Below are 16,073 nucleotides of genomic sequence, written 5' to 3' on the forward strand. Positions count from 1 at the left end.
GGGGCCACCCAAGAGGATACCATAGACATCCCAAGTAGTGCCAATGAAAGAAATGAAGAAGGAGGGGTTTGAGGTTGAACATAAAAAGGTAACCAGAACATGCACATTTGAGAACATCTGACATCTTACTGACTTTTTTTCTTGTCTATTTGTCTTCTCTGCTGACTGATCTCTGGTTAATGTGCTAAGTTTGGCTTAAGAGATGGACCTCCTCTACTAGATTGGAATCTCGCAGCTGAGAATGTGTTGGGAGATTGCAGGGCTAGACAGTCACCTGGTGAAATGAAAACATTTGTCTTCCTCTTTTCAATAGGGTGTTGTCCACACTGGGAACACCTGAAAAACAGGAGCATAAATTACTACTATAAATTTAGGTTGAGATTTAACCAGCAGAAAATGCACTATAAGATTTGAATGAAACATTAAGTGCACAGAGTGAACACTAAACCCTAAGAAGTGGGCTTGAACTCTTTCTAGGTCAGGATGGGAAGTATTTGCATGAAATACTTACTTAGTCATCAGGCAGACAATGGGATTCACCCAATTCTTTGCTTGGGATTCTGGAATGTTCCAGGCCCCAACTATTCTTGAAGCTCAACTGTCTGGAACCTGTCAAATCCTCCTCTGACTGTCTAGCCTTCTCTCTGGTTGCAGAATGGCACCATGACTTTAGCTGCTGGCTCTCAGGAAGGTAGAAACATGCCTGCAGCTCAGGGGAGAGACTCCACTTTGGTTTGAGCCGTCAAGGGAAGGTTTCCGGAAGGCATTGTTTAAACTGGGTCTCTAACAATGAGTAAGATGATAAGTAGGTGATGAGGGCAGTAAGTATTCCTGCAGAGTTAACAGGGGCACAGTGGTGAGGGAAGTTATTTATGAGAAAAGAGAGTGGATCCCTGGAAGGGGGGTAAAGTTTCACATGGGGAAGGCTTTGCACTGGGTGTCTGAGATCTGGAACTCCCAAGACCAAAAGATCCCTGCAACAGAACAGGAGACTTGTTCTTACGTGAATAGCAAATGATAATTTATACTTTGCACATGGCATTTCATTGGAACATCTGCGTTAATCAGGAAGGTTGGGTGATCCAGATTTAGTGGACAGTGGGCCAGGGAGTGAAGGGCTTCTCTGATGAACAGTAGAGCTGGGCCTGCCTTGCATCTTCTGACTACACTGGTGCATCAGCCATTCCACTATACTCCATACCTTGTAGAGGGATGCAGGGCCCTCCCTGGCAGGAGGTATGAGTGAAATGAGAGACATGCTTCTCCAGAGAGGAGACAATGCAAGTATTTCCAAGCACAATTCTGGACAGAGATTGCTGGTGTGCATCACGGTTAGTCCCTTGGTGTGATTCCATCTGAACCTGAAGAAAGTCCATGCTGCTGTGGTGAGACTCACATATGTGTGTAGCATCCACGCCTCTGTGATATATTTGTGTTTTATAATGATTTCAGTCACTGTTAGTCATTATTTCTGGAGTGAAATTAGAAGCAATGGTTTAAGGTGTTCAGGGAGAAGAGTGATGCTTTCTTCTAATTTCAGAACTCTTCAGGATGTGGACTTAACTCAGCATCAGCACAAACAGACTCGAGAGCTGTCTGGAGGCCTGAAGAGGAAGCTGTCCATTGGCATTGCTTTCCTGGGCATGTCGAGGACCGTGGTTCTGGACGAGCCCACCAGTGGGGTGGACCCTTGCTCCCGGCATAGCCTGTGGGACATTCTGCTCAAGTACCGAGAAGGTAGGCACTGGGCCTTATTCTGCCTTCTCTTCCCACAATGTTGTATTGCAGGAAATGCATCGCTATTGTACGGAAGAACCTAGTTGTGTCCCAATGAGGCTACATTATCCTTTTCAGAAAAACATAGTTTTTAAATCACTTATAGGGATATATTCGTTAGATAACATCTCTATGGTGCTTAGAATTGCTTACTTTGTGTTTGACCTTTTAACTCAATAACAGCAATGACATTTATGTACATTATATATTATTGCACGTGATTTCAAGGAAAATTGTCTTCTTCTGGGAGCTTAGTTTCTTAGAAGAGGCATCCCAGATCATAGGACAAACATCCCTTGTCACAGATGAAGAAATGAAGGCTCAGAGAGATGGCAGTTGATTTACTTGTAGCTACAGAGAAAGTTTCCTGAACTGAGGGTGGCCGTTGAGCCTCTGGTCCATATTTCTCTCATCTATTATTGTTTCTTTCCAATTTAGGACATTTGATGGGAAGTTACTAATTTCCAACTTCTGATTCTTTTTGCAATCCTGACAGCTCGGAAGCATTGCTCTATGTATTTTCGATGAGAATTCTCCCTTTTGGAGAGAAACATTGCAACAGTGAAACACATCTTGGTGCTGGTAAACAAGTGTAGAAGCATCAGTGGCAGGATTAATACAGATTCTTATAAAATGTTACTTTGCTTTTTCTTTCGCCTTTTGAGTATAAAATTTTCCTCTGACTTGACCTAAGGTCTCCATTTCCCTGGAGGTGAACTAGGATTTGCAAATGAAGAAATAAAGGAAAAATAACAAGAAAGAGCTCTTCTTTTTCTTAGCATATAGAGGGCTGAGCCCAGATGTCTTGGACCATCAAATTCTACCTTTGAAGTAGAAAAGACACTCCAGTCTGTCACTTAAAACTTAACCATAGGCTAGAGTCAGAAAGGAGAAAAATAACTAAAAGGAGTATAGAAGAACAATCTGTTTCTTTCTGTCCCACAATTTTGGTGGAATTATGGAAGGAGAAGACAGAGATAGAAGTGGGAAAATTGAGCAAGCAGATGTGACTTTTTGTTCCACTCTGGGCTTTGGCCTGGCCTGGGCAATTGCACTAAAGAAGTACAGGCCACATCTGTGATGCTGGCTCCTCAATCATGGCGCAGCCACATCAGAGTTCACGAGGCTGAGCAGAACTCCAGGACCCAGTGAGGCACCGAGGGCTGGTATTCCCTACCTTTTCACGCCCATGAACTTTGACACTGAAAGACAGGGCTTGCTAGGGATGCTGCCAGGGAAGTAGGGAACTCCTTGGAGCTAGCTGGCTGGAGGCCAGGGCAGAGATTCAGCCATCTGCAGTCAGCAGGACCTGCTGTGAGGCCTAGACAGCCCGGAAGCACTCTGCTCTGGTCTGACCCCTTTGGAGTCCAAGCTACAAATGCCAAGGTGGGGAGGGGGACAGTGCCATGTGGTCTTGGTTGGCACCCAGACACCAGAGGATGCTGACCACATGGTACCCAAAGATTTGAACCCTTCCCCATTGCCACGAGATCACCAAGACTCCTGACTCCATTTACCTGAGTGCCCCTTGGGGAAAGATACAGAAAGGGTGGAAATGGAAAACTGACCACCACTTCAAAAGACTGATTAAATTTTGAGATGAAACGATTTAAACTGGATCAAACAATTTGTGCGCTACCCTGGCTGGGGACTGATGCAGAAAATCAATGGGAGACAGACAAATAGATTACATTGTTTCTGCACCTGTGAATTGCGGTGCAAATTAAATACCACAAGCCCACTACTCTTGTTTAGTTTAAAAATTAGAGCTGGAGTCTCAAAGCTTTAGCTGACAGAACATTTTTGTAATGAGCACAAAGCTTATTTTAGACAGAAAAATAGATACAATGAAAGTCTCAGAAACAGACAGTTTTCTTCAGTTTCTGTTGTTACAAACCAAATATTTTCTCACTGCCCTTCACTAGTTAGCAATGTTTTTTTTTGTCTTTGGAGGACTTTTTTGAAATCGTCCCTGCACTGATTGAAGTGCAAAAATCAATAGCATGTAAGTGATTAGATAGGCGGTATTGGAAGAAAAATGTGTTTTCAAGAATCAAAATGTATAGCCATTTCTGAAGCAGCCCAAACCTCTAGGTAATCATGCAACTCTGTGAGACAGATCTAAGGGCTGTGCAGAAACAAACACTTCCTGCTGAGAAGAAAGAGCTCTTCTGTCAGAATACCAGTGCACTGGGGACTCAGTCTACCTGGAATGTTGTGTGTGTTTCTTGCTTAGTTATGTACAGTGAGGGCTCTTGATCAGCCCTGGTACCAGTATTTCTGTGTCTCCCATGGAAAAATAAATAAGGAAGCAAAAAATACCAGTGAAAACTGGCACATCTCAACTAAATTTCTGTCCTGGGGTATGTACTTGCTCTACAAATCCCATGTGACCCTGCAGAAATGATCAAATGCTTCTGAACTTCAGTGTTCTCATTTGCAAATAGAGACAATTGTACCATCTCATAGGATGTGAGAGTGCACAGTTGTATGTGAAAGTGCACAGCTCTGTATCTGCCATGTGGGCGCTCAATCAGTGACAGGTTATCGTTATTATTATTAAAATAGACAAGGGGTGAATGTGGGAAGCGCAACTTTTGGAGGAACATATCATCTGAATCAGAGAGAGAAACAATCAAGCAGTGTCTTGGGGAAAACAGTAATATTGCTCTTTGAGGCAGGGCGTGGTGGCTAATGCCTATAATTCCAGCATTTTGGGAGGCTTACATATAATACCTATTAATAATATAATGTACATACCATTTAAATAGTTGTTATATTGGGAGTCCGAGGCGGTGGATCACCCGAGGTCAGGAGTTCGAGACCATCCTGGCCAATATGATGAAACCCCACCTCTACTAAAAATACACAAATTAGCTGGGCATGGTGACACACACCTGTAGTCCCAGCTACTTGGGAGGCTGAGGCAGGAGAATTACTTGAACCCGGGAGGCAAAGGTTGCAGTGAGTCAAGATTGTGCCACTGCACTCCAGCCTGGGCGACAGAGCGAGGCTCCATCTCAAAAAAAAAAAAAAAAAAAAAAAGTCTATATCTATATATAGCTCTCTAAAGCTTTGGATATGTCTTGGAGTTCCTTAACAGCCACTAAAAAGTCATCAAGGGTCAAATCCCTGCAAACCTAATTTAAATTCTTTGAAAGATTTTTTATTTATTTTCCCAGCTTCATTAAAGTATAATTGACAAATGAAAATTGTGTATTTGTGGTGTACGGAGTGATGTTTTGATACACCGTTGACTCCTTATATACATGGATTCTGCATCTATGGGTTCAAACAACCTCAGATCAAAAATATTCAGGGAAAGGCCTAGCACGGTGGCTCATGTCTGTAATACCAGCACTTTGGGCGGCCAAGGGAAGTGGATCACCTGAGGTCAGGAGTTCAAGACCAACCTGACCAACATGGCAAAACCCTGTCTCTACTAAGAATACAAAAAAATTAACCAGGTGTGGTGGTGCATGCCTGTAGTCCCAGCTACTCAGAAGGCTGAGGCATGAGAATCACTTGAACCCAGGAGGTGGAGGTTGCAGTGAGCTGAGACTGTGCCACTGCACTCCAGCCTGAGTGACAGAGTGAGACTCTGTCTCAAAAAAAGAAAAAAAAATTCAGGGAAAGAAAACCAATAAGAAATAATAATACAGCAAACAAAACAAAACAAAACAAAAAAACAAATAAAAATAATAGAGTATAACAACAGTTTTTTTTTTGTTTGTTTTTTTGTTTTTTGTTTTTTTTTTTTTTGAGATAGAGTCTTGCTCTGTCTCCCAGGCTGGAGTGCAATGGCACAATCTTGGCTCACTGCAACCTCTGCCTCCCGGGTTCAAGCAATTCTCCTGCTTCAGCCTCCCAAGTAGCTGGGGTTACAGGCACGTACCACCACAACTGGCTAATTTTTATATTTGTTAGTAGAGACGGGGTTTCCCCATGTTGGCCAGGCTAGTCTCTAACTCCTGACCTCGGGTGATCCACCACCTCGGCCTCCCAATATAACAACTATTTAAATGGTAAGTACATTATATTATTAATAGGTATTATATACAATCTAGAGATGATTTAAAGTATATGGGAGGATATACTTAGGTTATGTGCAAATACTACCCCATTTTACTTAGGGATTTTGGTATCTTCAGGGGTCTTAGAACCAATGCCCCACAGATACCAAGGGAAAAATGTACCTATACATTGTGGAATGATTAAATCAAGCTAATTTACATGTGCATCACCTCACATACTTACCTTTTGTTGTTGAGAGCACTTAAGATCTAATCTCAGCAATTTTCTGATGTATAATGCATTATTACTAACGGTAGTCACCATGCTGTACAATAGATCTCTAGAATTTGTTCATCTTGTGTTGTTGAAACTTTGTATCCTTTAACTAACATCTCCCTCCTTCGCCTCCCTCCCCGCTCCCTGCCCCACAAGCTCCTGGCAACAACCATTCTACTCTTTGCTTCTCTTTTGGGAATTTAGATTCTAGTTGACTTTTATTTTTAGACTTCATTGTATGGGAACATATCATCTGAACTACATGATAGCTCTAATCAGAGTATCTAAACTGCCTTTAATCCTAGATCAAGGATTATGCAAATTTTCTTAGCCTCAAAGGTCTAACATGCAAGGAGCTTGGCCTTGGACTTGGGGACAGGGACATATATGTGGCAAGAACTGGTCATTGTGGACCTTCAAGCTCTGTTGCTGTTGGGTCTACATTCCATAGTTTCTTTGTAAATGCATCCTTTTTTTAAAAAAAAATATATTGAAAGTCTTAGTCTTTTAAGCTGTCTCTATTATTGTTGTTTTTTCTACTTGTATTTTGTTTTTAATTGACACATGATAATTGCATATGTTTATTTATTGTTTTTATTTTTTCACTTTTAAATTCAGGGGTACATGTGCAGGTTTGTTATATAGGTAAACTTGTTTCACAGGGGTTTGTTGTACAGATTATTTCATCACTCTGGTATTAAGCCTAGTACCTATTCATTATTTTTCCTGATCCTCTCCTTCCCCTCTCCCTCCACCATCTGGTAGACCTCAGTGTGTGTTGTTCCCTCTCTGTCTCCATGTGTTCTCATCACTTAATTCCCACTTATAAGTGAGAACATGTGGTATTTGGTTTTGTGTTCCTGCATTAGTTTGCTAAGCATGATGGCCTCGAGCTCCATCTACGTTCCAATCATGGGTTACGGCGTGATGTTTTGACACATGAACACGTTGTGTAATGATCGAATCAGGGTAATTAGCGTATTCACCACCTCAAACATTTACTTGAGTAGAATTAAAGCCATGTTTAGCCTTCTCTCTTTGAACATTTATCTTAGGAGCAAGAATCAATCAATGTGTTTCTATTTATTAAAATGGAACAGGTTGGGGCTCAGTGGAAGCCAATGGGGAGTGTCGAAGCTAAAAGCAGCAACATCTTTTTATATAACTGAATCAACTTCATCAAAATATCTTCTAGTTTCTATGGCCTCTGCTCTGCTAAAGCTAAATCTGAGGCTTTTTCTTTCCAAGCAAAAGTCCTAAAACTTGACAAGATGCTAGAATGTTTAGAGAAAACATTTGAACGTAGTATTTGTTTCTGCCAAAGGAGGCCATGCCCACTGGGCTCGGTGATGTCTTTCCTGCCAGGAACACCCAAGTGCCCCTCCACCCTGGCTCCCTGTGCCCGTCACCCACAACGTACTCTCCTCTCTGAGAGTCATGGCTGCTGTTAGCTTTTCCAGGGAGGCATTGCATGTTCCGACGCTGCTACTTGGAAGAATGAATACATTACACTATCCCTGATTCCAAAGGGTATCAATGTATACCATGGCCATTTCAGACCTCTTTTTTATGATTGAATTCTGCCTTAACCCAGTGCTATGATTTTCTTGTTCAATTGCACTTCCATAAAATACAGCCTTCTCCCTACGTACATCTCCCTGGTCATCCAAAGAAGAAAGAGGAGGGCCAGGCATAGTGGCTCACACTTGTAATCCCAACACTTTGGGTGGCCGAGGTGGTGAACTACCAGAGGTTAGGAGTTCAAGACCAGCCTGGCCAACATGATGAAATCCTGTGTCTACTAAAAGTACCAAAAAAAAAAAAAAAAAAAAATTAGCCAGGTGTGGTGGCGCTCGCCTGTAGTCCCAGCTACTCCAGAGGCTGAGGTGGGAGAATTGCTTGAACCTGGGAGGTGGAGGTTGTAGTGAGCCAAGATGGTGCCACTGCACTCCAGCCTGGGCGAGAAAGTGAGACTCCCTCTCAAAAAAAAAAAAAAAAAAATGAGGAAGAGAGGACTTTAGTATCTGAGGAGAGAGACATCCACCCAGCTTTTTTTTTTTTTTTTTTTTTTTTTTTTTTTTTTTTTTAAATTTATTCTCTCTGTTCATGCAGTGATCTGACTCTAAGTCAGAGAGAACAGGGGACTGTGTACAACCACTCTGTGTTTTGCCCCACAGTTTCACCCTCCGTGCCTGGCAGAGCACCCACTTTCATTCATGGAGGTGGGGATGGGAGATCCGTGGGAACTACTGTAGAGGAAAGAGTTTCAGGGCCTCGAATTGGCAAAGTGGGCTTGACTAAGTCCTTCCTGCAGGACACACTTCAGTTTTTTTCAGTTTGAAAATTGGTGAGGATCTTTAAATTGTGCCCTGGATCTACCATCCTGAGGAAAGGAGGGAAGGTCCTCCTGGGACCTTTGTCCTCCTGGTCCTGATGTGCCCTGTTCTTGGACCCAGGTCGCACGATCATCTTCACAACCCACCACCTGGATGAAGCCGAAGCGCTGAGTGACCGTGTGGCCATCCTCCAGCACGGGAGGCTCAGGTGCTGCGGTCCTCCCTTCTGCCTGAAGGAGGCGTATGGCCAGGGGCTCCGCCTGACACTCACGAGACAGGTAAGGAGTGCAACCATTCCATCTCACTGAAGTCCCATTCCTGTCTGTGGCATGAGAAACAAGTGACGACAGTTACATAGTAGTAATGTCTCAGTGGAGGCCTTCTGTGCATGATGGCCCACATGCCAAAATGAGTGCCCCCAGGCCTGCGCAGAGAGCAAGCCTCTGGGAACCCAAGTATGCCTTTTGACTGCCAGGAGAAAATACATGAGGAGTCAGAATTACCTGATGGATAACAGGAGCTGCTGTGAGTGTCAGGGCCGGGAAGTACATGACCTAGGTATTCTAGAAATATTTTTCTTCTTTCTTTCCCTTTCTTTCTTTCTTTCTTTCTTTCTTTCTTTCTTTCTTTCTTTCTTTCTTTCTTTCTTTCTTTCTTTCTTTCTTTCTTTCTTTCTTTCTTCCTTCCTTCCTTCCTTCCTTCCTTCCTTCCTTCCTTCCTTCCTTCCTTCCTTCCTTCCTTCCTTCCTTCTTTCCTTCCTTCCTTCCTCCCTCCCTCCCTCCCTCCTTCCCTCCCTCCCTTCTTCCCTCTCTCTCTCCCTCTCTCTCTCCTTCTCTCCTTCTCTGTCTTTCTTTTCGTTTCTTTTTGGAGTCTCGCTGTTCACTGCAACCTCCACCTCCTGGATTCAAGCAATTCTCCTGCCTCAGTCTCCCGAGTAGCTGGGACTACAGGCACATGCCACCAGGCCCGGCCAATTTTCGTATTTTTAGTAGAGATGGTGTTTTACTATATTGGCCAGGCTGGTCTGGAACTCTTGACCTCAGGTGATCCACCAACCTCGGCCTCCAAAAGTGTTGGGATTGCAGGCGTGAGCCACTGTGCCTGGCCTAGAAATATTTTTTTGACAACGATATTCCCCTCCTGGAGGCTAAAACTTTGCCAGAATACAAGACAGTAGTGAGGGGATAGAGCAAGTGGAGTCTGGCCTGGGAGGCCAAACCTGTGTCACCTCTGTAGTCATTAACTGTGTCAACTGGGGGCAGGCAGCAGTGACTCTGTGTCTGGGATTCAGGGTGTGTGGGAAGTCACCTCTCCACTCTTGATGACTGTATTTGACCCTTGGTGGCCCATGAAAAGTCTTCCCTCACCTCTGAGTCAAGGTTCCTGTTTGCTTCCTCTCTAATTCAGCATGAATGTCATCATCCCCAGGTGGCTCCTTTCTTCTTTGACTGAGAATTCTTGTCTCCCTTTTAAGACTCCCTTCAACCCAGTTTTCTGCTGTTCAATGCTAGGCCCAGGATCTCTTTGTGGCCCTCCCAGGGGGTGGGGGGCACTTCATGAATACAAACCCCTGGAGGCTGGCCATGGCATGCCCAGTAGCTAAGATGGGCATGTTGGGGGACATATGGGTGTGGCCTCACCAGGTTTATCACTGCAGCTTTATATTTTTTAAAAAGAAAGAAAAAAATACAAGATGTCATGGAGATGCTTATTGCTTAAATGTGATATTTCATTTAAGCTTTGAAATGGAGTTTTGAAATAATTTGCTTATGGATATACATGAAATCAATTTATGTATATATGGATTAACATTCGTTACTGGTTTCATTTTTCCTTTTTTTTATGGATAGCTTTCTGTTCTGGAGGCCCATGATCTGGAAGACATGGCTCGTGTTACATCCCTGATAAAGATCTATATTCCACAAGCATTTCTCAAAGACAGCAGTGGAAGTGAGCTGACCTACGCCATTCCAAAGGACACAGACAAGGCCTGCTTCAAAGGGCTCCTCCAGGCCTTGGATGAGAACCTGCGTCAGCTGCACCTGACGGGCTATGGGATCTCAGACACCACCTTAGAAGAGGTACTGAGAAAACTGAAGCATGCTTTAATTATTTATGCTTTTTTGGCCATTCCATGTTAAATGAAGAGATGTGGGTAAAGGGGAGGGGACAGAGAAAAGTGTACACTTTTATTTACATTTGGGTTCTGATTGGTAGCATAGTAAACACCAATAACTGAACTTAACACACTTGACAGGTGACGATTGTCCTTTAAGTGAAATGGCATTCTTTTAGCATTCTTTCTTTCTTTCTTTCTTTTTTTTTTTTGAGACGAAGTCTGGCACTGTCGCCCAGGCTGGAGTGCAGTGGTGCGATCTCGGCTCACTGCAAGCTTCCCCTCCCGGGTTCATGCCATTCTCCTGCCTCAGCCTCCCGAGTAGCTGGGACTACAGGTGCCCACTACCACGCCTGGCTAATTTTTTGTATTTTTAGTAGAGACGGAGTTTCACCGTGTTAGCCAGGATAGTCTTGAACTCCTGACCTCGTGATCCACCTGCCTCGGCCTCCCAAAGTGTTGGGATTACAGGTGTGAGCCACTGTGCCCACCTCTTTTAGCATTCTTATAGTTGAGAAGCTTGGTGTCTTTAATTCAGAATCATGAGGTGTTTAAACAGTTGTCAGTAGTGGATGATTGCTGGTTGTAATTCTTCATGTAGAGTTGCCCTCCTCTTTCTGCTTCTGTCTGGAAGCCTCTGGCCCCATGCTGGGTATCCGTAATGTGAGCGGCTTTAGCACGGGAACACTGCAGATGCCTGGTAAGCTCCCACCCCCCAGGTCCCACGTTTCTCTACCTGGATCTGAGGTGGATGAGACTACTCCATGTAGGTTCTTCATAGAGTATACTTAACGACAGGCAGAAATAGGCATTTCCTCCAGGAGGACGTTGCTGTGTTGTGTGACCCAACGTAAGGCAAGCCTTGTTTGGGGTTCTGGAGGTTGGCTCTCTGTGTGGTTAGTATTTGAGCCTTAATTTTGCATTACTATTATTTATAGAAAATGTTGCAGATTTTTAAAAAGTCAAGTGCTGCAAGTTAAAATTTTTAAAAATCTGCAAAAGTCAAAGTCTGAACATTCAGTTGTGTTTTGGAATTGATTCCTTGGGTTAGTGATGCAGGAGGAAAGGCAATCTTTTGTGTGATAAATCAGTGTGGTCCCAAGTAGATAGCCCCCATCCCAAGTTTTGTCTGGAATAAATAGTCATAAAAGATTGTGAAACATTAAAAAAAATTACAAAATGCTTTTATACGTAGAATGTATTTGGTTCCCCCAAAACTCTGTAACTTATCATCCCTGTTTTAAGGTTGAGTTAGCTGAGGCTCACATAGGTAACTTCTTTACCTCAAATCACGAAGGTCATAAATGGTGAGCTCTGCTTAGACCTAGGGTTTCTGATAGTTAGCCAAGTTCTCTAAATGAGCGCATGCCTTTGTGTTTGATGTTCTGTATTCCATGCATCATCAGGACTGGAGTCCATCAATTCCCACTGCGTTTTAATAGAGCAAGTTAGAGTGCAAGAGACAAACAAAAAGCAGCCTAATAAACACACATGATGAATATGAGCTGTTTTCTAAAGCCAAAGGATGCGATCACTGCATCTTTTCTTGTCTGGCTGTCTCCTATTTTCATTCTTCAAGTCTCGACATGAACGGCGCCTCTGCAGCGGATTCCCAGATTCCTCAGCATCAATTCTGTTCCGTGTTCCCCCCACCCGCCCTCACTGCACTCTGAAGCTTTTCTTCACGACAGTTCTCCCAACTTGTTATGTATGCATCTCTGTCTCTCCCATGGAAGCTGAGACCTGTGAGTGCTTGTGTCTTTTCTACCCACCTCTGTACCAGCAGTGCCCAGGACAGTTGCTGGCACTCGTGGTTGTTTAATAAATGTTTTCTAAGTGAATGATGTGCTAGACCTTTCCAAAGACTCATCCAGCTATATTTTAATATGAAATAAATAATATTTTATTATTTAATAAAATATACATATATTACACATAATATACATACATATACATATATTACATATAATAATACACATATTTAATAAAACATATATATATGTTCTGGGTTTCATTGTGTTGCTCAGGCTGGTCTGGAACTCCTGGGCTCAAGAGATCCTCCCACCTTAGTCTCCCAAGTAGCTGAGACTATAGGTGTGTGCCACTGCACCTGGCACCAGGTTTTTGATCTTTAAAATGGAAAAATCTGAACAGTTTGCATGGTTTCCCAAGGAGTAACAATAACGGTTAAATTCCTGGAACAAATCTGTCAAAAATGGTAATGGCTTTTCTCACTTATAGTGGGATTGCATGAGACGTTGCTGCCGTAGCTTTGGAGTTACCCCAGAATTAAATAACATCTATACCCCAAAAAGGTACCTTTCCTCTAGGAGTTTTTGGGAGACAGCAGTCTTCCCTGGGCCAATGTAGAACAAGAGGGAATTTCCTAAGCCTCTTTTCCCAAGATTGCATGAGTCAGATGTAGGTTTACAGACCTGCCGCTAACTAAAGCACCGTACTTGAATGCAGCTATGTCAGGCACCGCAGTTGTCACTGTCTTCTTAAATATGAATGACAAGTCCAAATATTATATTGGAGGCTAATCGTTTGACTAGTTGAGAGCTGTCAGCTGGCATGAGTCAGTTTCCCTACAGACAGAAGGCGGTGCTGCTTCCAGGGGTAGTTTTGCCATCCTGGGTCCCTTGGAAAAGAAAATAAAATAATATTTTTTGGATTATAAAGAGAAATTGTCAAAAAAGCCCAGACTTGTTATGTTCATGTCTGTCTCTCTAATCATTCACCAGGTTAATCTGGTTGTTTACTAGTTGTATGGCATCTTGTACAGATAAATTGAACACATTCATAAGCTCACTGGACTCTCAGGTCAGGGAGGAAGACCCTGTGGGAATATGGACCAAGCACACTTATCAGTGAAATAATGAGTGTTCACCTCCAATATATTTACTGATTTACAATTAAACACATGCGACAGGAAGAGTGGGTGTTCCCTTTACATAAGTGGCATTTTGCTTGTCGCTAATGAAAGAGAAAACCTTGGTAATATTCTTAATTTTTATTATTAAGAAGAGTGAAATTTTGTGGAACATTTTGCTTGAATATTTTATGAATTTAAACATCACAGAAAAAAAAAAAACACAAAAACTGGTGAGGAGAGCCTTTATGTCCTGCGTAGATGCTTAGCTTTAAAATGTTTTGTTAATTATTGTGGCATATATGACCAATCAATAATATCTCAAGGTAAAATGTACATTTAGGGAGAGGCTTATTCATAACCATAGCATATGTAAATAAGATTCTTCAGTATTCTTCTTAGTAATTCCCTTCCTTCCTGCCTTCCTTCCCTACCTCTCTCTTTTTGCTTCCCTTCCTCCTTCCTGCCTACATCCTGCTTTCCTCCCTAATTTTTAGGTCTGTCTGAGTTCTTAGTCACATCTGAGGCTAAAATGAAGAGCCCACAGAAATAAGAAGGTGTCAGCTGTGCTGTTTCATGTTTGCTGTGCTTGTGTTACTCGTATTATCTGCAAAATCTTTTAAAGCCACTATCTCCTTTATAAGTGTTATTTTAGTAAAAACTAGATAAATCAATGTAAAAATCTACTTAGGCCCCTACAAAGCTGCGACCTGTTGCAACTTAAAGAACCGTCACTGTGGCCACAGAGGCCACCGTTGCTCCTACCAGTCTTAAATATAAGGAATTCTTTATGTCTGGTAGGTTCCACCTAGGAATAGAAACTGAGATTTCCATGTTTCCTCCTGCACCCTCTGGGGTGCTGAGAGAGCTGGGGCTGGACAGAGCCTGCAGGGCCGCGGGGAGTGCTCTGCATCCTTGATCATGCATGGTGCTCTCTCACTGCAGAACGACTCCCCTACCTTGGCACCCTTACCTGTAGGTTGGGAATGATGGAAGGAACCACAGCATAGGGTTGAAGGGAAGAAACTTCTAGTGCAGAGCGTGACGCACAGACAGATGACATTCGTTCCGCTTGATAGGGACTTGCATGAGATGCCGTGGGAGGATCCCCAGCCAGGGAGTGCCCCGGGACCAAGGAAAGCCTCCTGCAGGCACTCACCGAGGACAAGGCTGGAGCTGCAACCTGGGTGTGTCTTGGGGTTTAGAGGCTGCTCCCTTTTGCTTCCTCACCCACCAGCCACAGGCCCAGCCTCCCACCTCCCCCAGACCCATGTCCATGCTTCTCCTTGTGATGTCTGCCCCTTCCCCACTCTCATCTCTACAGAACTTGGGCCTGTTAAGAGCTTACTGTACTTCGGTCCTTCCATGCCCCGAATTCTAAACCAGTCTTGAAATCTCACTGCATATACCTCTTTTTTTTTTTTTTTTAAACAAGAGTTACCCATTTCACAATATTTATTTTGAACAGTTTTTATTTTTCCTATAGTCATGAGTTACCCATTTCCCAATATTTATCTTGAACAGTTTTTATTTTTCCTATAGTCATGATGTTCATGGTGACATCATTTCTTTTATAAAAATGTGTCCTTATGTAGTTCCTCTCCTCCCTGCTTTAAGACACTTTGGTTGTTTCCTGAGTTTTGATTTTGCCATTGAGACCACACGAGACCGAAGAACAGGGTCCTCCAGCTTCTCCATAGACTGATTCCCAGAAGTGCGATTACTGGGTTCATGGGGATAACCCTGAAGATCTGTGATGGGGTCAAATGACAGAGTCCCAAAATGATAACACGCATTTGTGTCCTAGATGCTTTTTTTTCATGTCCCTCAATCTTTTCCTCATTTCAAAAGAAACCCAGTGCCTTCTAGTCACATTTAGGATTTCCTAACTGGCCTGCTGCCCCATAGCTTCTTCAACCCATGGTTGCCATGGGAAGAGCCTAGGAGTCAGGACAAGAACATTGACACTTGCATTTATGTTTCATCACTTCCTGTCAGGGGCAACCTGAACAAATCACTTAGGCTGGACATTTATTTTAATTTCAAAAACTTTTTAAAGAGCAGTTTTAGATTCTCAGCAAAATTGAGCACAATTTGTGCTCAATTGAAAAATTGCACAATTTGTGCATTCTGTGTCCCTCTACCTCCCTTGCCCCCAGCCTCCTCCACTATCAACATCCCTGCAGAATGGCTCATGTGTTACAATTGATGAACTGACATGGACACATCACCATCCAGCCCTCTGGGCTTCACTCTTGCTGTTGTACGTTCTGTGGGTTTGGACGAATGTATAATTCCATGAATCTGCCATTATAGTATGATGTGGAACAGTTTCACTGCCCTGAAAATCTCTTGTGCTCTGCCTAGTCATTCCTTCCTGCCCCCAGCCCCAGCCACTGATCTTTTTACTGTCATTGTAGTTTTACCTTTTCCAGAATGTTGCAGAGTTGGGAATCATACAACCCTTGTGGCCTTTTCAATTTGGTTTCTTTATCTTAGTAACATGGATTTAAATTTTCTCTGTGTCTTTTAATGGCTTGATAGCTTATTTCATTGCACCACTGAATAATATTCCAGTGGCTGAATGTATTGTAGTTTATTTATCTGTTCACCTGCTGAAAGATATCTTGGTTGCTTCCAAGTTTTAGCAATCATGAACAAAACTGCTATAAATATCTGTGTG

At 43.0% G+C, this 16,073-nt stretch overlaps 1 protein-coding gene across 4 annotated transcripts in view; it reads left to right on the forward strand.

The window, feature by feature from the left end:
* LOC105492357 (ATP binding cassette subfamily A member 13) overlaps window positions 1-16,073 on the forward strand; it is a 454,445-nt gene that overhangs the window by 196,460 nt on the left and 241,912 nt on the right. For all 4 annotated transcript variants that reach the window (XM_011759379.3, XM_024796198.2, XM_024796197.2 and 1 more), the window contains exons 34-36: window positions 1,541-1,737; window positions 8,523-8,680; window positions 10,253-10,483. In XM_011759379.3, coding sequence (XP_011757681.2) covers window positions 1,541-1,737; window positions 8,523-8,680; window positions 10,253-10,483 — 586 coding nt within the window. The remainder of the gene's footprint in view (window positions 1-1,540; window positions 1,738-8,522; window positions 8,681-10,252; window positions 10,484-16,073) is intronic.

This window comes from Macaca nemestrina, chromosome 4 (genome assembly GCF_043159975.1).
Source record: "Macaca nemestrina isolate mMacNem1 chromosome 4, mMacNem.hap1, whole genome shotgun sequence".
In the NCBI taxonomy this organism is placed as follows: Eukaryota; Metazoa; Chordata; class Mammalia; order Primates; family Cercopithecidae; genus Macaca; species Macaca nemestrina.